The sequence below is a fragment of the Lipophrys pholis genome, assembly GCF_963383615.2.
Source record: "Lipophrys pholis genome assembly, chromosome: 9".
Classification (NCBI taxonomy): domain Eukaryota; kingdom Metazoa; phylum Chordata; class Actinopteri; order Blenniiformes; family Blenniidae; genus Lipophrys; species Lipophrys pholis.
The window spans coordinates 17,026,307-17,054,165 of record NC_137639.1 but is presented as its reverse complement, the minus strand read 5'-3'; the positions used below and the strand labels follow the sequence as shown (position 1 = coordinate 17,054,165).

Here is a 27,859-nt window from a genome sequence, read left to right as displayed (position 1 = left end):
GCTGCAAAGATAAACAACAGAAACTGTGCAGACTCTTCCAGGTCTCCCATTAACCGCTTCCATTCGCCGTCCCCGGCTCCTGTGTCGGGACTCCCTGGCGCGCTCAGCACCCCGCGCCGCACCGCACCGCGCCGCACCGCCTCCGGCCAGAGGAGCGGAACAGTGACCACCGCGCACAGAAAGAGAGAGAAGGAGGGCTTAAGGTGGGAGGGCTGGTCATAATTGGGACGCGGCTGCCTGGCAGATAATTTGTCGGAGAGGCGCGCGGAGGAGCGGAAAGCAGAGGGAGGAGACGGGTGAGTAAACAAGACTTTTAGCGCGTGTCTGCGTAATTTAATATTGGAGAACCCCCGGAAGACTCTATTTATCACGCAGGAGACTTGTTGCTGTCTTTAAATGAGAAAAATTGTATACATGAGTACTTTATCCTGCTGTATTTGTGGAAATGCCTTTTTTCTTCTTTATTTAGGAATACAATGTTTTGGCTTTTGCGCCAATGTACTGATACATAAAAAAAAAAAAAACATATATACATATGTATATGTGTCTATTTTTTCCCCAAGAAGCTTCCAACTAGAATCAATTAAGCCATATATATTTCAAGCATATATTGTTATATTCTTCATATTCTACCGTATAAGCCACCTTTATTGTAAAGAAAAATAGTATCTCATAATGTTGCATATTTTTTTAAAAGATCAAACGGTTGCTTTTTTTTTGACTTTTGTTAATTTTGAAATAGATTGTTTGTTTATAGGTTTGTTTATATGGCATGATTCTAGAAATAACTAACCAAACCATTTTTCTAAACCTACCTACCCGTCATTGTTTACAAATGTAAGCTCCTAAGATGTAACCTACAGTCTAAAACTGCATATGAAATTCAATACGTGTATTTATTGGAGTATATATAATTATGGGAGTGCTGGTAGCGGTCATTGTGAGCATTGTGTGTTTGATAATAATACAGGTGGAAACATACAGTAGGTGATGAATGGCTTATTATAGTGTTGATCTGAAAATATCTTTAATGATATAGAGTGAATGCCACAACTTGAATTGATGTTATATTTCTCCATGATAATGTCTGAGACACTGGGCTCTGATGTCTTTTACACCTGGAATTTTGCTGATTATTTTTCTTTGAGCTTTTACTCTATTACTCATGCTATTCTTGATTCATTATTGCATGAGCCCTGTGTGGTTGTTCTGTCCTTCAAGAGATGTATCTGTAATATTGTATGTGTGATAAGGATTAGTGAGCATTGTGTCCACCGGGACCTTGAATGTAATAATGCCTCAACAGAACACGTCAAAGTGCAGCAAAAGACATTAGCTTTTTATGAAGGTCTCATTTGTGTGATAGTCACTGGTGCATGGCCACCTTGTTGTAAAGTGCCATTTTGCTCCATTCTCTCAATACCGGCACAGCCAAAGGACACCATTTAAGTCATCCGGAGAGGGGAAAAATATAAGATTTAGAAAGGCAGAAGGTGCCTAATTGTCAGTGGGACATGTGGTTAAGTATGTAAATAGCTGCCAACCATGATTATATTAACGCCTTAAATGTTTGTACCATCTGTGGAGGCTGATAAACTGTTACTGACTTGGACTCATTATGGAATTCTCTCTCTCAGCGAGTAGAGAGAATTGCCCCAGCTTTGGAGTTGTCGGTTTGTTATCCCACACCGCACACAGGCACTCGTTCCTCAACAGTCGGGGTGTAATTGCTTTTTAGTTCTGCTTCAAATTCAGCCTGGCCTGCTCCGGGCTCGCACGCCGCTTGGAAGTGACTTCCGAAAGGCTCCGGTGTCTCTTTTTAAACAATAAGAAAAAGATGCCAGACTGCTGTCTAAGCTATAGGCGGTTGCGGTTGATCCCGGAGCATCTTCTTGCATGGCTCGTGTGGAAGCGATTCCCCCTCAGCATGATAATCAATTGATTGCGAACGTTAATCACATAAGCAACTCTTTTCATTTTTACAAGGTATTACAAGAGAAAGCGTCATCGATCTGATCCCGGGCTGACTGCCTGTAAACATTTATTCCTTTTTCATCGTCGTATTGGCAGATTTCTTTGTGAAAAAGTGGCTCAGGCAGAAAGTTTTATGGACAATTGTCATCTCGGTGTCTTGCCTGGAATTCAGCACATAAAACAAGAGAACGTTTCCCCCCTCACCTCACAGTGTTACTTTATTTAACCAAGAATTCTCCATCTCTAATGATGTGAAAATGAAATCTCTCCTCCTGTCCCTTCCCCTCATTCAGCAACACAGGGAGCCATGTAAGTGTAATAAGAGGTGTCAAAATCGCAGTAAAAGACTCCTCACTATAATTGGATTCATGTTTTTTGCACTAGGCGTTGATTGAGCTTATTTCAGTAGTCGACTCATTTCTAATCAAAAAAAATAAATAAAAAATGCTCCTGGATTTTTCTGCATATGTCCTGAAATTTTATTACAAACTAAAAAAATAAAAAAAAATAAAAAATCACCAGCTGCTTGTTAAAAACTTGCAGGTTGGAAAAAAGTAACACGGTGACTACTGGGAGTGATTGAGAGTAAAGGGGAATGAGAAAGCGAATATTTTCTTGCTGCTTTCAGCAGAGGGCTGATTACAGCGGAGCTGAACATCCTCATCATTCCCAGTGGTGGAGACTCGTTGCTGGCTATTGCTGAGAGGAATGAAAGATTTATTGCCGGCCAGCTCATAGCCTCGGTGAAGCTGGGTTAAGTTTGAAGGAGTGATTTCGAAAAGCTTCTCCCTCTGCCTTTCTCCTCTCTTCTTTTCTCTCTCTTGTTGTCTTTGTCTCTCGCTCTCTCTCTCTCTCACTCTCTTTTTTCCAGCAGTGTTGCGGGCAAACAAGGCCAAGGATGTAATAGACCTGTCAAGTGTCTCCACAGACAAGCAACAGAGGAAGAGAAACAAGAGATTGGACGGCGGGAGGAGAAGGAGATAGGAGAAAAGGCTGCATGGTGGATGTTAATGAAAGGAAAGTCAAGACAAAAAGTGTGTCTGACAGCATGAGGATGACCAAGTGAGACCTAAGTTCATGATTAAAACATCATATCCTCAAAGGGACGGCAAGAGACTAAAGAAATTATATCTGGAATTGCAGAGGAAATGAAACGTTATTTATGATTTTAGTGTTGTCAAAAGCAGATCGAATGTTTAATTTTGTGGCTTGAGGTTTCCTCGTTTTACAGATGTTTTTCATATTTGAAAAATGAACAGACTAAGACCGGATTAGACTCAACCCATGCCATTCGATTGGAAAGGCTGGTAAATTCCCATGTGAGGAAGTGTCTCGGTCTTCCAAAGTGCCAAAGGAACAGTTAACAGCAGGACACACTCCCAGGTCTGATCAGCCTGTGGTGGGCCTGCCATCACAATACACCCTGTATTGTGATGAATGGCCGAAAACACCTGATGATGCTGAGGTACACAACTGACCATGTTTCCTAGCCTATAGCGGCCTGTTTCAACAATTCCCCATGGAATCAGGAGTGATGCAATACCAGGGACTGAAACATCTAGAGCTTTCATAAATTCAGTGGAATTTCACATAGAGCAGGTATACCCCGTGACGTCAACAGTCATAACCTCTTCAAACTTATTAGCTAATAGCATTACCATCGAGGTGTGTTTCTGGAAACATGCTAAAGGCTGCAGGAGGTTTGCATGTTTATGTTGTTCATGTTAGATTTTGTAGAAAGCAGCGGTTCCACAGTTCATTATACCGCTATGCATCAGTGTCTCTTCACTTTAAGATGTAATAAGAGACAAATGAAGCTTTAGACTCTGGATTTGCTGATTTGAATCCCATTTCACCGCGACGGGTCTGTGGACATGGCCAACAACCTTCAACTGCTCAGGTCACATCAGGGAGGGACTCCAGCATCCAGTTGGGTCCGAACATCTGGATTACCTCATTTGACCGGGTGGTGCATAAGCGAGCAGCTGGAATCCTCGCCCATATGAGAAAAGTGTATTAAATGTGAACCTTTACAGGGTGAACTTGGATTATTCTTGCATTAAACCTGAATGAATATTTTAGAGTTGTTAAGTAATTGGATGTTATTGTGCTTTGATTTGAGCAATCTGGCCGACTTAAGACCAGAGGTGTTTGAACGTGGCAGTTTGACACCGCGGATCTCACTGACAGAGACGACACTTTTAGACCGTTTCTAGTTTTGTTGTTTCTTGAATGCTTCTATCCTTGCATCTTTTTTTATTTTTTATTTATCTCCTCTCTCTCTTAAGTTATTTCCAAAACATCCAACTCTCACCTTTCTTGATGTTTTCTAACTGCTTCGAAGAATTTGAGAGCGATTTTTATGACTCATAATTGCGCTCTGCTGTCCTCGCAATGAATGCAAAGTACAAAGTAAATCAAGGTTCTAATGAGCAGCCAAAGGACTTTCATCAGCGTGGCGGCGGATTATTTCACAGCTTATAAAACATCTGGCCCATGTTTCCACTTTGCTGCTGGTTGTTTAAAAAGATTGTTTCTAGGAACACCGACGAATGAGCTGATTAGACATTTTGGATGCAGCCATGTGTGCAAAAAGCTGAAATCTCATTTATTTAGTTGCTTCTTAACTGTTGTGTAACTTGGATTGGGGTTGGCCGTGTGAAACGCTCCTCTCATCAGCTCTGCGGTTTGCTGGATACAGATAATGGAGGGGACACATTTACGGTCTGAATTCCGTTGCTTTCTGCCACACTCATTCGCTATTTGCAGACAAAAAAATGAATGTAAATGTAAATTGTTGGTCACCAGGAAAGAGAGTAACGCATTTAAAAGTTCTCGGTTTGAAACTTGTATGAGGATGTTTTACTTTCTCTCAGCCTTCTCTCTCTCGTTGAATCTGTTTGGTATCCTGTTAAGAAGTGAACTCGCCATCACTCCTCTTAACTTATCTTTTCTGCCTTTTTGTGTCAAGATTGGCCTAAAATGTCCCTCCTTTCCCTCTGGCAGGTAAAGTTAGGGGAGCTATTTCTTTTTGATCCTTTTAGATGCAATCCGAATACCCGGCAACAAACCTGTTCTTCTATAACTTTCCAAAGTTGGTAAATATTGCTAACTTATATAACTTTCCATTAAGTGTGAAAATTACACGCATCCTTCATAACTTACAGCTTGAAATGAATCTTTAAAGATAGAGCTATATATCGTTTGGTAGATTTCTGTGAAATATGTTCTCATGTGGGTTTGGTTGGGGGATGCTTTGTAATTAATCACTTAATTTGTAATTATTCTGATCATGTGAGATTTGTCAGTGACCAGATTAATTGCGTTGGAATGAGATACAGGACCTAAGCAACAGGCGACGATCCATAGTATTTTCCATAACGTATTATTTATGATTATCATACAACAACAATGGCTGTGCACTTGAAATCTGAAACTTACACAACACAGGCTGATTTAGATTTTTTTTTTTTGTTATTAATGCAGTTTTAATTTGCAGTGATGACACATTGATTTTTGTCCATATGGTGATTTGTAGACATGCAGGTCCTCTACCATCCAACAAGCGGCGCTGCAGCCTCCTCTGCACCATTACTCTCCACAGTATCGGGTGTCTCAGCTGACTATGGCTGGAGTCAGGATTCACCCCTGGACAGGACGCCAGCCAATCATGGGACAAACATATAGAGACAGACAACGATAATCACACACACTCATGTAGACCAAATAGCGTCTAATGCAGGTTTTCTTGGACCGTGTGAGTGAACCATAACACATGATACATGTGTACACAGCAAGAACTTGTAAAACTCCACACAGGAAGATCCCCGAGGCTAATCTGAACTAGAAGTGGAGACATTCTCACTATGACATGAGAGTACTAACCAATACGCCCCTATGCAGAGTGACAGTCAAAGTCAAATCAGTAAACCAAAGATGTCGTGCAATGTCCCAAAGCTCCTCTACGTTTTGCACAAGAAATATTCGCAACCGCTTTTTTTAATCATATTTCTGTGATTTCCCTCTACTTACCAGCGTTAGTTTGGAAGTAATCGAAAGAAATGCGAAGGTAACCGAGTGGGGTCACATCGAGCCTCGCAACCACTCGACTTGAGGAGAGTCCTCTCAGTTTCACAGCAATACTCGTCCATATTTCTCCAAAATGTGTTTTTCATGGCGCACGTAGAGACGAACATGGCTTTTATGGTGAATAAAAAGTAAGAAACTCAGCCAGACAAACTGGACTGATGGAGAGGGAGATCTCAGTGTAATATGTTTTACAGTCATCGAGCGAGAGGAAGCGGAACAGACAGTAAAATCACCTTTTTATGTGTTATTTTCAGCCGAGCACGTCCTTAACACCCATCTCATAAAACCTGACCTTAAGAATTACATCTGAGAAACTCGGATGGCATTTGTAGGCGTGACCTCAGGGTGCCCCCCCCCCCCCCCCCCCCGCTGCAGCACTTATGTATGCACGCTTTAAGGTGTGTACACACAGTTACGCGTGCGTACGTGCGCGTGTGAGTAATTGATGTTAACAGGGATCACTGCAACCCTGCTCTGAAAGGAAACCAATAAACTGAAGTTAATAATAGCCTTCCCCTCACAATCAATAAAAGAAATGCCCCCGGTCCCACGTTACTTATGGAGCAAGTGCCAGGCGGAGCCAAACAGGATCACCTTTTTTTATAATTAAAACCTCTTGAGATTCACTCTGGTATGCTGCCGTGACTTGGACTGTGTGAAAATGTTTGCATGTTTAGCTTCACATTCCAAATCCTCTTGATTTTTCTTTCATAGTCAAATGGGAAAACCTGATGAAATAATGTATGATATAAAGAAGCAGATAAAACTGTTTTATTGCTCAGATAGTGTATCGAGTTAATCTGCTTTAGTGAATTAAGGTGCAATCTAAACTGAATATACAAGTGATTTTCGTTTAGAGCGTTGTCAGGCAGAGCACATAAGTTAAAATAACCAAGTCAGCCCCGACCATGTCTGGGGGGAAAAAAAGAAAATAGATCCTAGTTTATGGTTGATGTATTTTCTCTCTGGAGAAACCCAATTAAACATTTCTCGCCGACATCAGCAAACATTTCCATGTTGAAAACCCGTAAATATGAAGCTGTTTGCATTTGAAGAGTTAAACTCCTGCACAGTGAAAATTTTGTTTAAACTGCACAAGCAGACATGATGACTGATGACATGATTTTCTGTCCCTGTTTAACCTGCAGACGGTTCTGCCGAGCTGACACCAGGGAAAGAGCAGGTTGACAGGCTTAGAGAATCATTTCTCTTAATATTCAATGATCGTGCTGCAGAATCGAAGTTGAATAGTTTCAGACAGCAATTACAAGTTCAACCCTTTATAATGGAAGCAACCATATTTGGTCGTTTCTGGATTTCTTCCTGTAGAATCTGAACTGAAAAGATAAAGTGGTGCTGGATAGAGAGAAATGTGAAGCATATTATGGTTATTTGAAAAAGAAGACACTTGAACAGATTGAAGATATGGGAATGATACTTTCCATTTGATAGGTGTGATATAACTGAAACATTCAGTAATACGACAAAATAATCTCTCGAACATCTCATTGTGCTTTATTAAGCCTAAAATGATCTGTCCTTGATAATGAGTGGGAGTAAAACAAAACTGCACAAGAGGAAAATTCCTCTTCTGCATAAAAACTGAAACTTCAACAAAGTTAACACAAATTTGATTATGTTCTCAATTTGTCTTCTGTTTTAAAACGTCAAAGTCTCACAAAATATGTCTCGCTGGTTTTTGTCAAGGTAAAATTGTAAAGAATAAAGTGGCACTCTCACAATTCTACTCGTTTAACCAACATTGTGTGGCCGGATTAGGCGTAATGTTGTTTCAGACACTATTTAGAGTGTATTAGAGCAGCTTGTGGATTATGCCACACTCAACAAATTAACATCGGAGAAAAAGCTCAATTAAACAGATGCTCAATAGTTCCAGTAAAAACAACAACTAGACATTTTTATGGATTAAAAAAAAAACAAATGTGCCCTGACGGGACATGAAAAGTGGACATATCCGGGCAAAAGAGATACGTCTCCTAATGATTTAGACGCCATGTGTTTTATGCATTTTAAGCCATATTTGATTATGTGCGTTGTGCTCATGAAAATAGTGCAAACATCCAAAAAGTAACGTTTTGTCTACAAACTTTATCTGAAACTAATACTTGGTGTTGCAGCTGATGTGAAGAAATGAATGTAGAACCTTTTATCGATTTTTTTATCAAATGGAAAAGACGTGGGGAGATATGAGACCTGGAAGATGTGTTCATGGTTGTTTTCCTCCTTCCCTCCATCCAAAGCCAGCTATCTATGGATGGAGGCAGGTTAAACCCCAGAAAAGTCATCAGTCCATCATAATCATTAACTTATCAAATACGAATGGATTATATTATGCGTCTTTCTGACTTAAAAAGCCATTTAATTTAAAAATGTCCTGAAATATCTTATATCAAGATTACCCCTTCCCTACGAAGGGTTTCAGACACCTAATTAACTTGATTGAATTTAGCCTGCAGAGGCTTGACTCTATTCCAATGTTGACTCAAGTCCATGTTTGACATATTCTCAAGTCTTCAATTTAACAATCACATGCCTCTTTAATGAAGAGACATTGGATTGGAGACTTGCAAGTCAATCCAACAGACGTGCACAGGGATCAGAACGCAAAACTCCACTGACCAACGGAGTCAAAAACCTGTCGGTGTTCTGTTGCTGTGCCCCCTTTTTCCCGGCCCGTCGTCCTCTTTGACAAACACGTCCTCCAACAAAGTAGCGGCAAATGCGACACATTTATTCATGAATGTCTTTTCAAAAGTTAGATAAGGCAAAGTCAAGTAAACTGGAAGCCGGCCGCTCTCCCCGGTGTGAAAGTCTCCCTCATTTATTCTCTTGGAGGAATCACCATAAAAGTTACACGACTTTGTTTTGATTTCACATTTACGTTTGCATAGTTTAGAGCTCCCACACATCGCTCACGCTTGTTGTTCTTCGATCATTATTTTTGTGATAATGGTTCCTGTCAGCACATCAATATGATATTTCAATATTTGTTGTGTCTTTTGTAGACATTTATTTATATATTCTATCTGCCACTTAAATGTCACAGCCATTTCTGTGTGTCTCTTCTGACTTTCATAAACTAAACTGAACGTTGTTGTTTGTTGTTGTCTTCTGCTGACTTAAACTGCATTGTGTAAAATCCTTTGTCCTCGCCTGCGCTCAGTTCTTGCGTGTCAAAAAGCTCCTTCCTGGTCCGTCTCTCTTGTCTTCGGGGAATCTCTCACTCTTTTGATGTCTCTGAACACTGACAAAACTGGGAGGAACTCAAGATAGGTTCAGATCCACACATCCGACTGATGAAAAGTGAGTTTAGTTTTGAAGAAAAATGATTTTAATCGTATTTTTGATGCCACAGCGATGAGTCTGCGACGTTGAATGACAGGAAAAGATAATCAAGCAGCTTATTTTAGCAACCATTATTATTCTAAACTATTATTCTGTGGTTTTTGTCTTTAAAATTCAAAACAAATGCTTGTCTCAGTTTATTTGCCTGCGTTTGATCGCCAGTGGAAAATATTTACATCGCCTGTGATCAGACAAACTATTCCAACATATAGTCAATAAATCATTCAAAACCCTCCAGATTGACTTTGATAAATACGTTGGTGTTTCCTCCGATTAATAAAAATGCACCTCAAAACATTGCAACCCTCTGAAAAAGTTCATTTTTCAACTGATTCACTTTAAACAGGGAAATGTCTATATATATTGTAGATTGAGCAACGAGAACAATGTGACCTTATCAGGCGAATTCTTTTTCAGCCAAAGCCATAATTATCCCAATTATAATTTTAAAAAAAAAAAAGTTTCTTGCAGTTAATATGTTGGGATAGTTGAAATAACTGACAAAACAATCCACTTTTTAATTACATTCGACTAGTTTGAGATGCACAGGAGCAGTGAGTTTTCGTTTTGTCATCCGGCTTCACTCCTTTTGGAGGCTTGAAAGCAGATCAAAGTGCATTTTTCCTGCTGAAATCCTCTATGTCCCCCCCCCCCCCCCATCCCCCGTCGGGGCAATTGAACTTGACGGTTAACCCCCCAGAAATGTGAGTCCTCACCAACTCCTGCGCTGAATCACATTAATATCTAACCATGCCAAATCAATGTGCGCGCCAGAGATGGTAATGTCCTCCTCGGGCGCCGTGGTCAGTGGTGCGAGGTCAACAGGTAGGAGAGCAGAAAGAGGAGATTATTGATTTGTTAAGCTCCATCCCCCTTGGATATGTGTGGATTAGCGATGCCGATCGGGGGCGGGTGGCAGGACTGAGCGGGGTTATGGGGGCAAAAAATCTCACTGAATTCACTTATGACCTTGAGAGAAACAGTAAAGTTCACACGGAGATGGTGCAAATGACGAGCTGCTCTCAACCCGCTGTCACCGCCTGAATATTTTATGGAGCCTTTTCGCATGCTATTATACCGGCTGTTTGTTCCAGTGTATCAGAAGAGAGCCATGGAGTGCGATAAGAGCGCTTCTCATAGAGCATCCTCATGTCTTGCCGCAGAAACTCATTAGTGTTTAGTAGCGGGACTCACATCCAAGAAGTTGGAACACGACGGAGCAGCGTGGCGGTGTAGTGTTTGGCGCTTTCACCGCACGGCAAGAGTATCCCAGTTCGATCCTGTGCTCAGTGCTTCTCTGTGTGGAGTTTGCATGTTTTGCCCCCACATGGGTTTTTCTTCCTCCCACATCCAGAGAAGATGTATTCCCAGTCATTCATATCCATTCTCATATTTGTTCTGCCCTGTGATGAGCTGGCGGCCAGTCGAAGATGAAATCCGCTCATAGCTGATATTCAGTTGGGATCTTCCAGTGATTCCAAGCATCGTTGTCATGTGAACGAACACTCAAAAAAGCAAAGAGAGTTTTTCATTTCTGCTTCAAAATGTGTGAACAGGGCCTCGGTTAGATTCTGGGCTTTTCTGTGCGTAGCTGTGTTCTCAGCGTGAATTAATTCTCTGGGTACTCCTGTTTTTTTTACCCCACTGTCCTAAAAAAAAAAAAATGTGCAAGAAAAACTAGACGTTTGAAGACAGAGAGAACACTCTTTTTAAATGCAACACACCAAATGCAGCCAAAAACAGAAACAGTGAAGCTGCACAATCTCCTGGAGATTTTCAGTTCAGCTGTGGATTGCACAGTCTGCCTTCATACTCTTTTGAATTTGAAGCGTTAACATGTGGCCACAACTATTTGCTTTGTTAAACTCATAACAGTCGAATGATACAGTCACTTATTAAAACATCCTCATCATCGTCGCTTTGACAATAGGCCAGAAGGTCCTTTACCGATGGATTCTTGAATGAAGTTGTGCATTTGTATTTCTCCTTGCATCCTCTACTTTCTCCCTCTGAAGTCAGCCCACATCTTTACCTTAATGCTTGTCGTCTGAGGCTCAGCGGCGCGTCTGCTTAAACAGCAGATGCTGTTTCTTGTGAACGAGACATCCGTCAGGCTGAAGTTCTGGCTTTTGATTTCAAAACAAACAAACAACCCGAACACTGTCATTCTGGAAACAGTCTCCTCAGATTTGCTCAAAATCTATTTCAAATACAAGTATTCAGGCTTCAAACGTTTAATAGCCCGGGCCTGTTTTCAGCTTCAATGAGACAACCGAGATAAAACGGAGTATTTACAAGTTGATCTGGCGAGGAAAAGGACGCCTGAGACGTAGCGAACGTATTGCGTTGTTAATCCTAATCCACTTCCTAACACTTCATCTTTATTCTCCAACAGTATATATTTCCACTTCCCTCCCTCTCTACCCACGAATAACCCCGACAAGCAGGTGTGTTGGACAGTTTGCGTGTTAATGCCCAGAAGAAATGTCCTTAACTCACTTTTCAGAGTGAATTACATCAACTGTTCATGTCCTCAAGACACCATTTAACTACAAAACTGCAATAAAGAGAATAATCGTTAAAAAAAACCACAGCAATTTTCCCGATCCATTGCCAAATTGAATATTTGTGTTCTCAGGGATGATAATTTAATAAGTTGACTTTTTTGTCTCAATCCCTTAATATGATCACTCATGGCAATTTAATTGAATATTAAATAAATTAAAAGAATATTTGTGGGGTTTTTTTTTAGGCATATTTTACATTGAACGACGTATTTCTATTCTAAGTGCTGTCAGTAATTATAATAAACCTCAACTGCCATAATAAAAGCGTACAACAAACTTAATAAGTTATTGCTATCAAACTACAACTTCCCGATCTTTTATTTAATATTACTCCGTCTCCTATGTCCGCAGACTTCACACAGAAGCAAAGTGATAAACTCTTCAGTTTTTTTATCCTCTTGATGAAAACAGTCCTCGGGCTGCAGTTTTTTTTTATTAGCTGAATCCTTTTTTTTTCTCCATAATATCTCATGAGAGCTGACGTTATCAGTTTATGGCAGCTGTTTCTTGTTATTTATTTCTGAATTCATTTCTGGAAGAAATTTGTTGGAAAGTTGGACTTTAGTGCAGAACATTCAGTTTCCCTTGTGGAGCGTCTGTAGTGATGTACGTGCAGTTGGAATATAAAAAAAAAAAATGAGTGATGTCCGAAAAGAGCTCAGCTAATGTGTCACGGCAGCAATAATACAACTGAAGTACAGCCGATGACGTCCTACAGACAATCAAAAGTAATGTGAGTTACTTGTTCATATATGTAACTATTGGAACATTTATCTTTTTCAGTAAGTGAAGTTGGTAACTCCGAGAGAGACTAGTTGAACGTCTTATTAAAACACAGGTTGCAAAGTGGTGTTGCACTCGGCTTATTCTACCACAAACAAACATTGCATGTCAATTTGTTTAACAAAAGATTTAAATAAAATGTATACCTTCTATTCTATTTCAGTATTAACATTTTTGAAATATCCTATGTGCAAATATGGACCTTATTACGTAAACTTCCTAACATAAAACATTCCCAACGCAACCTTCCTTAAAGTGCAATTATCATCGTCATCGTCATCATCTTCATCATCATTGAACAAAAACTGTTGTCCGTTTCTCTTGTGACAGTATAAAACCACACAATAATCTAAAACCCGAGGTGAATCATCAGAACAACTCACTGCATATAACATCAAAATAAATGAGATGGAACAAATGCAAAAAGAATGAAATAAGATCAATATTGAGATAATAAAAGCCGTCCACTTCTAGGCACCCCCCTTCACTCATCAGGGAGGTGTTATAAAATATGGGTTCACAGGCAATATCAGACCGAGGAAGAGTGAATGATCCTCCCTGTATTTACAGAGCCATAACAGCTCCCATTGTCTGGTGAATAGCCCAAACTTTTAAATCCATATATTCTATGTGGGAGGATCTGTTCTGAACCATTTTGTGATTACACACTTTAATGAAGAGGTGAGTGGGTTTTATAAAAGAATAATTCCCATACAGAACTTCCCTTCAGGCCTGCAGGTGTTGCTCCCATTAACAGCACTGTGGGGTTTCGTAGAGCTTCAACTACTTTTAACCAGAAGGTGTTTGGTCAAAATATATGTGTTTGCAATGTGTGATGTTAAAAGTTGAGGCGAAGCAGTTTCTCCACCGCGAGCCGGGATAAATTGTCGCTACAATCTCTGTTGCTCTAAAGCAGCGGTTCCCCATCTGTAAACCTTTCAGTGATCATTGAGGCCTTGCTGCCCTGAACTTGTCAAAATTAGACTTTTATCTTGTAAAAAACAAAACAAACAAACGCATAATAAGACACTTTGTGCGATCCAGAGCAAGGCCTGCTAAACTGTTCATACCTGTGATTGTAGAGGGAGTCGACGGCCTTTTGGGGAGTAAATCTGTTGGAAACTCCTGCCGTAAAGAAGCTTCTTCAGATTATGTGGATTATACAATATACTGTATAAAAAAAAGCCCCTCCTGTCTATTTTCACTTTATTACTTTAACTCAAGTCACATTTCATCAGCTAATCTGACTTTATTTGTGCAAAATCCTAATTCCAGCAGTTGTTTCCCCCTTCATGATTTTCTGTTGGATCCTTGTAGTTTAATCTTTGTAGCACCAAAGACTCCAGAGAAAACCGGGATGAGATGTGCAGAGTGTCTTTAACTGTCTTCCAGTGTGAAGCCATGTGACCTTGACGGTGAACGTGTGTGTGTGTGTGTGTGTGTGTGTGTGTGTGTGTGTGTGTGTGTGTGTGTGTGTGTGTGTGTGTGTGTGTGTGTGTGTGTGTGTATAAAAGCAGAGGGCTTGAAGGGCTTGGTGTTTGAATCTGCGTCCTGTGTTTGGTGTCCTGCTAAAGTGTCTCTCTGAGGTGAAACACAGTTTCAGTCCTGTGCCACAGCCTCCGTCACCTTTTATCTTGTTGTTGCTCCAAAGAAGAAGCCGGTCTTTGTTGGCTGCGTTGAAAAAGCCGGATTGAAAACACGGCGAGCCATGAGCCTGTAATTATTTTGCTCTTCGTCTCTTTGTGTCGTCATTTCTCAGCCAGGTCATGTTCACTGGAGCAAGACCATGACTCCGCTCAACAAGTCAGGCGAGGCTTCCTCCTCCTCCTCCTCCTCGTCCTCACTCTCCTTCTCTGTCCCCTCCTTTGAGCATAACTTCTCCATCCTTGTCACCCACGATCCCTCCTACTCCGAGTCCTTTCCCACTCCCGCCGCTGTGCTGACGTCCTCCAACTGCACCAGCTCGCCGCCGTCCCCGTCGCCCCCATACAACTTCTACGCGGTGCTGTTGGTGCTCCTCATCTTCTGCGTGGTGTTTGGCAATGTGCTGGTGTGCGTGGCCGTGTCACGGGAGCGCGCTCTGCAGACCACCACCAACTACCTCATCGTCTCCCTGGCGGTGTCCGACCTGCTGCTGGCCACCCTGGTCATGCCCTGGGGCGTCTACCTGGAGGTGTGTGCGTGTGTGCGTGTGCGTGTGCGTGTGCGTGTGCGTGTGCGTGTGCGTGTGCGTGTGCGTGTGCGTGTGCGTGTGTGTGCGTGTTCACTTGATGTTTTCTGACAAATCTTAAAGGGAGGAAGCAGATGTGAAAACACATGCAGGAACCCCTCAGATTGCAGACCTGCGAAAAAGTTTGCACAAAGTACTCAAAGAGCCCTTCACATTATTCACTCAGTTACAGTAAAGCCCTTGAAGCTGATTAAACAAAGTAATAACGGAGGTGTTCAATGGACTCGTCTAGCCCCCATTTGTGTTGCGAAGCCACTTCAAGTATTCCTCTGAATTGAAGCTGTTAATGAGGATTTTCTGCTTTTATTCTGCTCCATCATCAATGTAATCTGGTCCCTTTGCAGCCATGAGGCTTTTTGTTCTCCCTGTTACAGACACATCACGGAACATTCATTTTCTCTGTGACCGAGTTTCCCAGCATATTTGCTTGTTTCTATAACTTTTCTTAAGTAATATTTCAAAATCTTAAAACTCAACTGGGAAAACAATGTTTTATCCCCCCCCCCCCCCCCCCCCCAACCCTGCCTGGAAGACCTGCCAAACAGAAACTGAAATGTCTGAACTGGTTTCTTCAAATCATATCCGTTCTTTATTATTCTTCAACAAGCGAGGATCGACATATCAGCCGTCTTGTTTTTAAAGTTTTTACAGTTAATGAATGCGCCTTAAAACTTTATTGCACTTTATTCTAATCTGCCTTACAAAATCTGCATTTTTATCTTTGAAATTTTGTCGATAGTAATCTGTACTTTCTCATTTTGACTATTGTATACTGTTGCCCCATCCTCTTCATTGTATTGTCTCTTCCCCCTTGGACATATTATCCATAAATATAAAGTACAGTTCCATTGCTATGCGGATGACAGTCTTTCAACCAACAAGTCGTAGTAGTCATAGTAGTATTACCATTATTACGACATGTTAATATTTGCTTCAAAATAAAGGAAGTACAAGCAAACACTGTCACCGGCTGTCCTCATCTTAACCTGTGAGAAATATCCACATACCCTCTGTCACAGCACAGCCTCGGCCACCTGGATTAGGATTACACTCACATAGAGATCCATCACTTTGACTTATTGCCTGCTGGAAAGGACGAGAGGACATTGAAGGTCCAAAAACAGATTAAACAATCGTTTGTTAGGACTAACTGAAAAAGCAATATTGGTACATCTATATTGAGCTATTAATAACTCCACTTGAGTATTTATATTGAGCAATGACAAAATTACAATCACAATAATATTATAGATACCAGAAAACTGTACTTGAGTACATCCCGATCAGCCATAACAATACAACCACAAAATGAAGGTTAAGGGAATTACACTGGTCATGTCTGTAACTTGGCACTTGTCAGTGGGTGAGATTTATCAGGCTGCATGTGAACATTTTATCCTCAAAGTTGACCTGCTACAAGCAGAAAAAGTGGGAAAGTTTATGGATTATAGTGATCTTGTGTACAGGCAAATTGTGACTAGACTGGATGGTCAGAGCATCCTCAAAACTACAGCTCTATGTGTAGTATTCTTGGACCAGGAAAGGAAAAATAGTAAGCAGTGACAAGGTCCTGGCTTAATGGTGCAAGTGGCCCTATGGATCTGCTTCAACCCTCTTGGTTCCAGGTCGAACAAACCCCTCAGATGTCTACTGGAGTCCATGAGTCGACAGGCTGGAGCTGGTTTGACAGCAGGAGTTTGACCGGCACAGTATTAAGTAGCTGGCCATATTAATATGGCTGATCAATATATGTGCTTTACTTTTTCTAGTTGGTTACTCAGCAGTTACGTCTTCTTACGTTTAAGGAATCAAATGATGAAGAAAAAAAAATCAAATAACTATATGGTATTTCTCCTTTAAAATTGGCCAAATGTGAATTGAATTTGGTTTATTCATGTAGATAATATTATAGCTGGATTATTGGTCGCTTTGGAAGGTAAATTTAGTCACACAGTTTTGTCCAAAATCCAAGAATGCTCAAGTTATATCCTTCAAAACAAGAGTAAAGTAGAACTGTCACTTTTGTCAGGATTGGTATTTTTCTTACCGAGGTAACCGAAGTGTTTTCTCTGCTTGTTGGTTATTTTTCAGCTGAGTAACTAAATGTTTGTTGCAGTTTGAGTTTGAGGGATTCACTCAATCGAACAAACTAACAACCAATTCTGTCTTAATGTGGATTTGAAAAATACAAATACAGTGTGTTTTTGTGTTTTTCCCAAAAATGTACTTGCTATAGTAAGTTTTTGCAGCGTGACTTCAGCTTATGTTTTGTGGTTGAAGGTGGTGGGGGAGTGGCGCTTCAGTCTCATCCACTGCGACATCCTGCTCACCCTTGACGTCATGATGTGCACCGCCAGCATCCTCAACCTCTGCGCCATCAGCATCGACAGGTGGAGTTTCTTATATAATACAATCACCACTCTCACTTTACGTACGTAACACTTTTTTTTTTTTTTTATTGATGCTTTAACACAAGCACTTTTCATCTTGTGTTATTATCATTCTCCTTTATTTTCCACGCATTCTTTTCCAGCAAGCCTTTTATCCAGAGCGGAAAAAAAAACCAATCAACACAAATTGCAGTAGATCAATGCGTCCGTTTTGTTTTTCTGTCATCTAACCTTGAAGTTTGGCTTCCCAAAGAGCATGTACGTACACGCAGAGGCCCCACGGGAACTTTAAAGCTCCATCTCTTATGCAGCGCTCATTCAGCAGCTTGTCAGCCCTTCCTTTGTTCTGCGTTCCTGCGTTTGTCCAGCGGGTAACGACAGATCTTCTCATTTACAATGTCCTCAGCTCCCATTAGTGCCCATTTTGTTTGGTTTTTTTTATTTTTTTCCTTTAGAGGGGTAACAAGAGGATCGCGTCTGATGATTTGGTGTTGCACCTGCTGCCCCCATCGTGGGTGCAGAGAGAGGTGGCCAGACGCCCGGCGGGCATGCCGTCTGCAGCTGGAGCTCTAATTCCTCGGACAAAGTGACACATTGAGGGCGGGCCAGTTCGCCCTCGTGTAATTTGGTGCAATAACCGAGGAGAAACTCTTAATTGCGTTGTTGAAGCGAGACGATAAAAAAATGATCTCGGTTGTAGAAGGCTGTCAACGCTTAATACCTTCGCAATTTGCAATGAAACAGTGACTACCGGGTTAAAGTGATGCATTTAAGTGTTTTAATTTCAGGGGGGGTTACGTCTGCATTAGCTGGAGCAGGCTAAGAAATGTGGCTCTCCGGTTTTTATGCAGCATCCTAATGGAAAGCGTTTGGAAAAGATAGCACGCACCCAAACAAAATGATTCCATTAAGAGCAGTAATTTATGGCTTTGGGTTTGTTTATACCCATAAAAAAAGAGACAGATTTACTGTCTGTTCTTGGAAAATTTGTTCCAAAAAAAAAAAGAAATCTCATTAATTGAATTCATCTTGTTTCAGTGGAATAAAGTTGATTTGGAAAACACGCTTGGCCTGCTGAGAGAGATGTTTCACCGTTTCTTTCATTTGTCAACGGAGACCAAAAGAACATTGTGCAAGCTTCCAATGACTTCTGTTCACTTTCAAAACGTTCGCTGTATGACATTATTTCAAAGTTATACTATTCTCACTACTAGCCGACCTAATATTTTCCCTTTAGGCAGTAGTTCTATTCTTTTTGAAACCATGTCCAATGTATTTGTGGTTCCAAATACCAATACCAAGTGTTATTTCCCCCTAAATAAGGATCTTGTTGTATTTGGAGATGTCAAATTCACTTCAGTTTGGCTGGACTCGTAAAATGATGGTATGAAGTGCAACTTGAAATCCTACTTGTTGCTTCTAAGGCTTCACAATTCCGGCAGCCTTCAATATGCATATTTTCACAAACTCATACTCCAGCACAGATTTCAATTTGATGTAATTGCTCTTTCATCTCGTTCCCACTGAAACACCTTGCTGCATTTTGACTAGTGATCTTTATCTTACTTAATTACACAGGGCTACATGTTTTTATAAACACATAAATATTTAAAACATAGCACACAGTTCAGTCCTGCAATAACATGCATACTACTTAAATGTTAATATTTATGATGAAATACCATTCTCCTCAGTACCGGGGGGGGGGGGTTTGTGACCAGGAATTTCTCTCACCAGGTTACATCCCAATTATGGCCAATAATTTCATGAAAATAATTTACTATATGTCTGTTTATTTGGTTCTTTGAATTATATGTATTGTTTACCTTCTTAACTTAAAGTCAGAGGCATTGTGACCGTCTGCCTGCAGTCAGGATCACAACAGCTCATTCGAGGCTGCTCACGCCTGCATGCACAGCAGACGATGACTTTAATTGGTTTGGACAAAATGACAGTGGCATGTTTTTCTGCTTTTGTGTCTGTGAAACGAGCAGAGACGGCTTTTGTTTTGAGAGTTTTGCGAGTGTTTACAACAGCACAAATAATTTGGTCTGAAGATGCATTAGTTCGTTTTTCTTCTCTGTCTTTGTGTGAACCACCGTGAGTGAGTGAGTGAGTGAGTGAGTGAGTGAGTGAGTGAGTGAGTGAGTGAGTGAGTGAGTGAGTGAGTGAGTGAGTGAGTGAGTGAGTGAGTGAGTGAGTGAGTGAGTGAGTGAGTGAGTGAGTGAGTGAGTGAGTGAGTGAGTGAGTGAGAGGTGTGCTAATGCGTATATGTGTGGTTCCAGATACACAGCGGTGGCCATGCCGCTGCTCTACAACACCAGATACAGCTCCCGGAGGAGGGTGGCGGTGATGATCGCCGTGGTGTGGTTCCTTTCTTTCGCCATCTCCTGCCCTTTACTGTTCGGCCTGAACAATACAGGTAACAGGCACCACCTCATACCTCCTCTCAAGTTACTCCCCACTTAACAGCGGAGGTGTTGTTCCCTCCATCTCGACGCCACACATCCCCGAAAGTGGCACACTGAAATTCAGTCATGCATCCTGTGAAAATGGGAGGCACTTGAAGTTTGGAGCTCAGATGTGTGCGTGCGTGCGTGCGTGCGTGCGTGCGTGCGTGCGTGCGTGCGTGCGTGTGTGTAATAATACTGGCACAATGATTGATTGTGCGAGTGCTCCAGAGCTGCGCAGTGCTTAAAGCCGGTCACAAACAGGCTGCGAACGCAGTCCATTTAAAGAAACCCATTATGAATGAAGGAAGGTTCTGCAGTTTAAACTCCTGCAGAGCAGTTTGCAGCTGCTTCACGGTGCAAAGTTAAATTCTTCCTTTACGAGTCTTTGCATCAAATATTTACCACTGAAATAATTGGTTTTCACCTCAGATGTCCACGTTTGAACGTGTGTAACCGAGGTTAGTGCTGCTTTGCAAATTTCCTATTTGAAGAAAATGATTTTAATAAAAAAAACAACAAAAAAAACAACATACATTTGCCTTTATTAAATTGAAGTTACTAATGAATAAAACAGGATCGTGGTCAAAGTAAAAATACTATCGAGGAATATTTTCAAAACAGAAAAATCCCCCTCACTCCAGAGCAAACCTTTTTGTACTGGAAGAATTATAAACTAATAGTAATAAACTAAAACAACACATACAAGATTAGGCAAGCACACAATCTTTAACATATATTCATTAAGGTTTCTACCTACAGGTTATCCATGTCTCTCACAGTAAACATCACAAAGTTTCAAACAATAAAACATAAAGTGTCTGAGATTCTCAGGTCATGTTCTTTTTTCTTTTTCTTTTTTTTAAACAGGGACCCTGAACAGCAACAACTTTCCAAAGTATGACTTCTTTTATGAAGACAAATACAGGAAGCAATGATCTGTAACGTTTGATTCACAGAAGAAAACAGACAATTCACTGAATCTTTTGTTAGCGTCAAAGTATATACGTACATACACTCTCTAAGGTCTTCAGAGAAGGTACAACTCCCCTGATATCTTTTTTTTTTTCTTGTCCCATATCGGGGGATGCGTCACGGATCCTTGAACCCATACTTACTGTGTCACTGTCACATCCATAATAACAGTCTTTACTTCCTATTTTCAGCGTAATTACCACACATCAAAAGTCGTGACTTCCAGAACTTCACAGAAAAAGAATCTTTGTCTTCAGTTGAAATGTCAAACTGCCCAGTCAAGCCTCTTCAATCGAAAGGTTTGCTCCACTGTTTATCAGGTGTTTTGGATAATATCTTTACGAGCTTTTTGGTCTTGATTTGTTGAGTGTCTCTCTGTTTAAAAGTACAGAGAAATGACTGTGTTGTATGTGATGCTTTATAAATAAAGTTGAATTGAATTATGTTAAATTGAATTATGGCCAATTTCACAGTCACCAACTTACCTCGGATGCATGTCCTCTGGACTGTGGGAGGAAACAGGAGAAAACACACCCTTGCACAGGGAGAACATTGAAACACAACCTCCAGGCCCGGAGTCCAGATGTTCCTGCTGTGTTGATCCATGTTTGTCAGACAGGATCCATTCTTTTCTGGTCTTATAAAGAAACATGAACCATGCTAACTTTTTATTCGCACACAGTAAAATCGAAAGATGTTTTTTTTTTTTAATCTTTGGGTAGAGGAAGTTGATCCTTAATTTCCTATTAACTGCCGTCCTGTTTCACACACCAGGAAAGTGTCGTCTATAGTTTAGCGTCAGTCGACTGCAGTACCACATGGGATCCATTAATCTTTTCCACAGCAGTACAAGTTATGGACAACAAGTCTTTATTGGACATATAAAAGTCATGGTCCGCTTAGTTCTCGTCTGTAAATAGATTTTATTAAAAAATTTTTTTTTACTTGATGGATTTTTATGCTTCATCGTCCTCTGAGGTGTAATTTAGAAAACTAACAAATCAGCTCAGTAGCAGGGAATCATGCAGACTTTCTTAGGAAATGTGGACTCGGCAGTCGCCCTGTGCATCTGTCTCTGGATCTTATTATCAATGTTTGATGAAATAAACAAATCACACATGCATCCGCGCAGTAAACAGATATGTGATGCAGTTTTTTTTTGTTTTTTTTTGAATTATTCATGAGCAACAAGCTTGCGGAAGATTCAGTAGCTTTTTCTTATGTTGTTCCCGTCGAGAGAGTTTCAGCTGATTCTCTGCAAAGACTCATTTGTTCAGCGTCTCCAAAAAGCGGCGGAAGTGAAGGTGCTCAGGAGTCAATCTCTGCCTACATGGAGGCAGCTGGGATTGAAAGTCTAAATCGGGCCTTGACCGCGCCGGAAACTTTCGGAAAAGTTTAAAAACAGAAAGTAGTATGGGGCTTGACTCCAAACACAACAATCTGGTGATAAATTAGTCAGGTTGTGGGAAAACGATGCACCACTTTCCTGAATGATGAGCTCTTAATAGATTTCAACATTCAGTTCAAATGACCAGTTTATACTTCAGCGATTGAGTTGGATCATTTCTGCATTTCAAATAAACAGAATTCGTTGAAGAATGTTTATCTCGAGAAAGTACCGGCAAAACAGTCTGTTTGGTTGAGAATTGTTTTCTTCAGCTGCCAAATGAACATTTTGCAAAACAGGTTTTTTTTTTTCATGATGAAAAATAAATGAAGGAGTGAAAAAAGCGAAAGGAGGTTGACCAACTCTCCCATTGTGAGAAATAGAAACAATCCAAAAACTAAAAACTGAAAACCTGCACTTTTCCGCTCTATTGTCAGTTAATACTTAACATGCTGAAGCTTGTTTGACTGGGATATGATGCGGTGTAATAAATGAAATATGACCTTCCGTCTGCTTTTCTCTGTTTCAGCCAACCGCGAGGGCACGACATGCAGCTTTGCAGACCCGGCCTTCGTGGTGTACTCGTCTGTGGCCTCCTTCTACGTTCCCTTCATCGTAACCTTGTTGGTGTACGCGCAGATCTGCGTGGTGCTACGCAAAAGAGGCAGACGCACGGCCCCGCCACACCGCCACGGTCTGCTCACGCAGAGCGGGGCCGAGGCGGGAGAATCTCACCGACACCGGAAGGTAAGCGTCTTTTACTGGGACGCGCGACAGGAATTCCATTATTGACAAATGTTCATAACTTCTTGATTCTTAGGAGCATCTTGATGCGATCAGTTCTAATCTTGAAAAAGAAAATGCTTTGTCTTTGTGTCATGAAGTTTCTCTACACATTGTGGTTAGTTAAAAGTACAAGAAAAGTACTAACGTAACCGAGAATTTTTTCGTACAGCCGTCAATCATCAAAAGAAGGCCACTGTTAAATAAGCCAGTCACTGCAGGGACTACTTTATGATGACTTTTACAATATGTACACATCCATCCAAGTTTAACCCTTAAGCTCAACCCAGGGACATTTTCCCCACGTCCCTGGCAAGAAGGCAAACCACTGCACAACTCCACCTAGATTTCAGTGTCCATTCTGACTTTATTTAATACAATTCAGTCTGCATTGCATGTGTTTTGCTGTTACTATCCAGTCTTGATTGTGGAGTTTTCTGTTCATGAAGCTCTGCTTCATTTCAGAACAAGTGCACACAACCTGAAGATGTAAAACTGTGCACGCTGATCCTGAGGCCTGCCACCGCAGCCCCACAGCGCAAAAAAGTGGTGAGCACATGTCATAAATTACCTCTCTTTATGACCGCCTTTGTTTCTCAGCCCAGAGTGATGCTCGTTGCATGTTGTTATCTCTGTCCTTCCTACATTTATTAATGCACCCCTGTTCCCCTCTTCACCTTGTGTCATCTTTACAAGCATCCCCACCTTCGCTCGCTCCCCAACGCTTGCCTCCCTCATCACCCTCCTTCCTCCCTCTCTGTGTGTCAGACCCTGGTGAAGGAAGCCGTGGTTCACCCCCTGGAAGTGGAGCCGGGTCAGTTCCTGCCGCAGACCGAGCAGAGCCTGGACCCTACCCCGGCCCCCCAGACCTCCTCCCACTTGGGCCGGGCCCGGATCTCGCTGTCCATCTCAGTCGGGCCTGCCCCCATTCTGCCCTCGACCGTGACGCGATCGGCACTGACGCCTCGGCCTCCCACGCTGGAGGATGGCATGAGGGGCCGCGAGGGATGGCGAGAGCGCAGCAGTGGAAGAGAGAAATGGGGCATCACCAAGGAGAGAGTGAGAGGAAGGCTGTCACAACAGAAGGAGAGGAAGGCGACGCAGATGCTGGCTATTGTTCTCGGTGAGTAGAGGCATGTCCAGACCCAAGAGGCGGCCGTATGTGCGCCTGCATTAATCACCGTGGGCACCAAACTGTCCACCCACCTACATTTTGCGAAATTAAAATAACATTTCTTAAAAAAAGATGGGAACATCAAAGGGTCAGTTTGGGAAATGTGCATTTGCATTCTGGTGTCATGTTTGATGAGAAAATTGGTTTTACATTCATGACTGTGAACTAAAAATGAAGCTTAAGTTAGATGACAGTTTAGTGCAGCACTGAATGTAAGATTGGAAACAAAGATTGGAAATGTTTAACCTTTCAAAATGCCCACAGCATCTCTAAAACTCATGAATTATCTTCCGATTTTTGGACAGACAAGAGATCAATATCATCCTCCCATTGCAGGTTTGAGCATGAAAGTGCCTACCTGGAAACAATTTACTTTAAAAGCCTCTAAACTCTCATAAATCAAACTTAATGTTTTGCTCCTTGTCTAATGCACATCACTAAAATGATTTGCAAACACAAAGTAAAGAAATACTGTATTTATTGTGCAGACAGGTAATTATCGCAAAACTATGGTATTGTGTTTAGTTTTGCTGAGTTTGTTTCCCTCCATATTTCTGTATTAGCACCTTGTTTCCAGTGTCCTCTGCTCCTTGTGTTCTTGTTGATCCCTTTGTGTTTCCTGTTCATTCTATACACTTGTCTTGGGAAGTTCCTATGCTTTCCACTCTTTCCATTCATTTTCTGTCCGACGTCCTTGCGTCGTCACACATGCACATCATTTTCCTCTCTTTCCACATTGTGACCCTCCTTCCTGTTGATCAGCCTCATCCCTGACTTCTCCCCGCTGTGTCTACTTTTCCTTTGCCTGCATGGTCTGCCTCAGGCCCAAGGAGTTTTCAAGATTTCAAGAGACTTTCGAGGTCGAGGTTGGCAATTCACTTTTGTGACTTGTAGCGCCTTAAAAAGAGCATTTCAACATTTTATTACATAGTGGTTGTTACAAATGTCTGAACAGTTTCCGCAAACGAGAAAAATGAACTTTTGGCAGTGAGGACTGTTTTTCACCCAGCAGCCTCCGCACTCCTTTTATGAACTCTGCTTGAAGTTTGATAACAAAAGCCATCGCCTGACCAAATGGAGGCCTTGTATTTATACGGTGAAGCGCTTTCAAACGTACCGTGCCTGGCCGAGCAGAAGAGTACAATTTTATTCGCCAGACGTTGCTCATGCACAGGAATTCTAAACCACTTTTACCAAGGATTTTTGTGCAATATTCTTTAAGCATTCACGCGACATTCACAAAGCACCAATGAATGAAACGGCTCAGTATAGAGTGCAGAGGTAATCAGTTACCCATTTTCCCAGTTTGTCTTTATCTTTGATTTAGTCCCCACCTGCTTTTTTTTTTTTTTACGAGTTCCTTGTTTTGTTTGTGCTTTGGTGTATTTTCAATCTTCGCTCAGTCCCCCTGCTTTGTCATCATATTAAATATCACTTTGTGGTTGGTACTTTACTTTTGCCTGCATCTGTGTCGTGTTACCCTGCAACCTTGACAAATCACCTTTAACTCCCTTTCTTTAACCAGACTGTAAGCGTTCACAAAGAAACATGTCAATTTTAAGCTGCTGTACCCAGCTCTGTTCATGTTGAAGAATATGTGACAATCTCCGGCTGAATGAGGTGAAAAAGTGTTTACAATCCTCTCAAAAGCAGCAGTTTTTTTGTCGTGCATGGATAATTCATAGTATCTTGCGCCACCGTGTTGTTTTTATTGCCAACCTCATCTCCTGTGTGACTCGGTGGATTTAACACTAACTCCGATTGATGGAACTCTCTGTCTCTTTATTGTTTCAGCAGTTTTATGCTGCTTTGCTGATGTGGTACTTGGGATATTCCATTTATTACATTGGCCGCCTTGCAGTGTAGCGCAAAAACACTGACACACACACACACACCTACTGTATTGGTCTGAATGGAACACGACACTCATTATAAGGCATTAAGACATCTGCCCCTTTTACAAAGCTAATATTTGAGAAAAAGGTGAAGAACTTTGTCATATTAAACACATGGGATCAAACACTTGTTAACATTTGTATATAGAGTTTAAGCAAGGCGACACAGTAAAACGCTTAAGGGTGTGCACGTGGGAGTAAAAGTGCAAATTTAGCTCATTTTGGTCTCAGAATCTTTTAATAGTAATTTGATTGATTTATTTTGAATACGAATAGATGTAAACCATATCATCGATCATAAAAACACCTGTTCATGTACAAAAGGAGTGGGGAGAAGTATGAACTTATCAAATCCCATCCCGTCACCCTGTGCCCTTTAACCTATGTTAACATAAAGCTTTATATCGAGTCTATTGCTGCTGCCTCGCTGGTTTGGTCACTGCCATGCTACTGTTCTGCTTGCTCCTCCCATGCTGCGTCGTTTTCAAAATACAACATTCTGAAGCTCTGTTAACAACAACATCCAGAGGATACAAGGCCTCTTGTTACTCCCTCACGTCTGACCAGCTCAGTGTCCACAGATCGCACCCAGCTTGTTCCTCATTTATGCAGCGTCATGCAGAATATTAGACAATCCCACTTTATCCAGACCTATCTAAAACTCTGTCTTATATTCAGACCAATATGGTACAGGCACAGACACACGCTTATATCAATGTCCTCTCCCTGTTTCTAAGGCGTGTTCATCATCTGCTGGCTACCTTTCTTCCTGACCCACGTGCTGAAGGCTCACTGCAGGAGCTGCTGCATCTCCCCCTCGCTGTACAGCGCCGTGACCTGGCTGGGATACCTCAACAGCGCCGTCAACCCCGTCATCTACACCACTTTCAACATAGAGTTCCGCAAAGCCTTCATCAAGATCCTGCACTGCTAAGTCGCAGACACGAGAGGCATCGGCCGACACGGGCAGAACAAACAAAACAAGAAGAAAAAAAAAAAAAAAAGCCGGTCATTGGTTTGAGATCTCAGGTGAGGAAAACACACAGAGGTCAAAGTGAAGATAAAGCAAACAGATTGAACACCCGCTCTGACAAAATGAGGCAAGCTTATCGGAAAATTGAAGATTAGATAAATGTGAAGGAGCGGCTCAGACGAGACTGAGGGAATACAGCAAAGAGTGTACAAGGACATGGTAAAGTAAATAAATAAATGAAAAGGCAGCATTTGACAAGTGGAAGACAGCGGCGAGGAAAACAAACAAGCTGGAGATATTTATAGAAAAGAATTCCTGCATGGTGTACATATATTCTGCAGAGGGTATATGTGAGGAGCGGCGATGTCAGCAAAGCTTTTGGACTTGAACCTCGCGTTGCGACTCCCCGAGATGTGACTGTTTTTCTAATTCACTGGGACGCTTTGTGACAGACTCTCACTGCTGTGCTCTCTAGTGCTCTTGACGAACAACATCTTGTTACCCGTCTGCATGTGCTCGCCTCTTTTCAGATGACTGAAACACGTCAACACAAAAAAAAAACCGAGAAAATGGAGTTGATGTAACGGTTCAGGTTTTACCTTAGTTTTACTCTAATCATCCCCAAAATATCGTTGAATTCTATTTTTTGGATAACCTACTGAGATTACATGAAACAAAACAACGGATTTGTTAATGGAGCACACACAGTAGTTATTACGTCCTTTAAATGAATGTCCCTAAATGTAGTATTTGGTGTTACACATAATGTCAACAGTGTGGATCGAGGACTACACCGAGGATTAATAAAACAATTTGTTCCACC

At 41.4% G+C, this 27,859-nt stretch overlaps 1 protein-coding gene across 2 annotated transcripts; it reads left to right on the top strand.

Moving 5' to 3' along the window:
- drd2l (dopamine receptor D2 like) lies at positions 1-27,859 on the top strand. 2 transcript variants are annotated; one of them, XM_080471566.1, is made up of 8 exons: positions 1-296; positions 14,539-14,952; positions 17,290-17,399; positions 19,685-19,821; positions 22,741-22,958; positions 23,460-23,543; positions 23,763-24,117; positions 26,801-27,859. In XM_080471566.1, the coding sequence occupies exons 2-8, from the start codon at positions 14,566-14,568 to the stop codon at positions 26,995-26,997; spliced, it is 1,488 nt and encodes a 495-aa protein (XP_080327692.1). In that variant the 5' UTR covers positions 1-296; positions 14,539-14,565; the 3' UTR covers positions 26,998-27,859. The 2 variants fall into 2 exon arrangements, with proteins under 2 accessions (XP_080327692.1, XP_080327691.1); XM_080471565.1 differs by having other exon boundaries at positions 4-296; positions 23,691-24,117.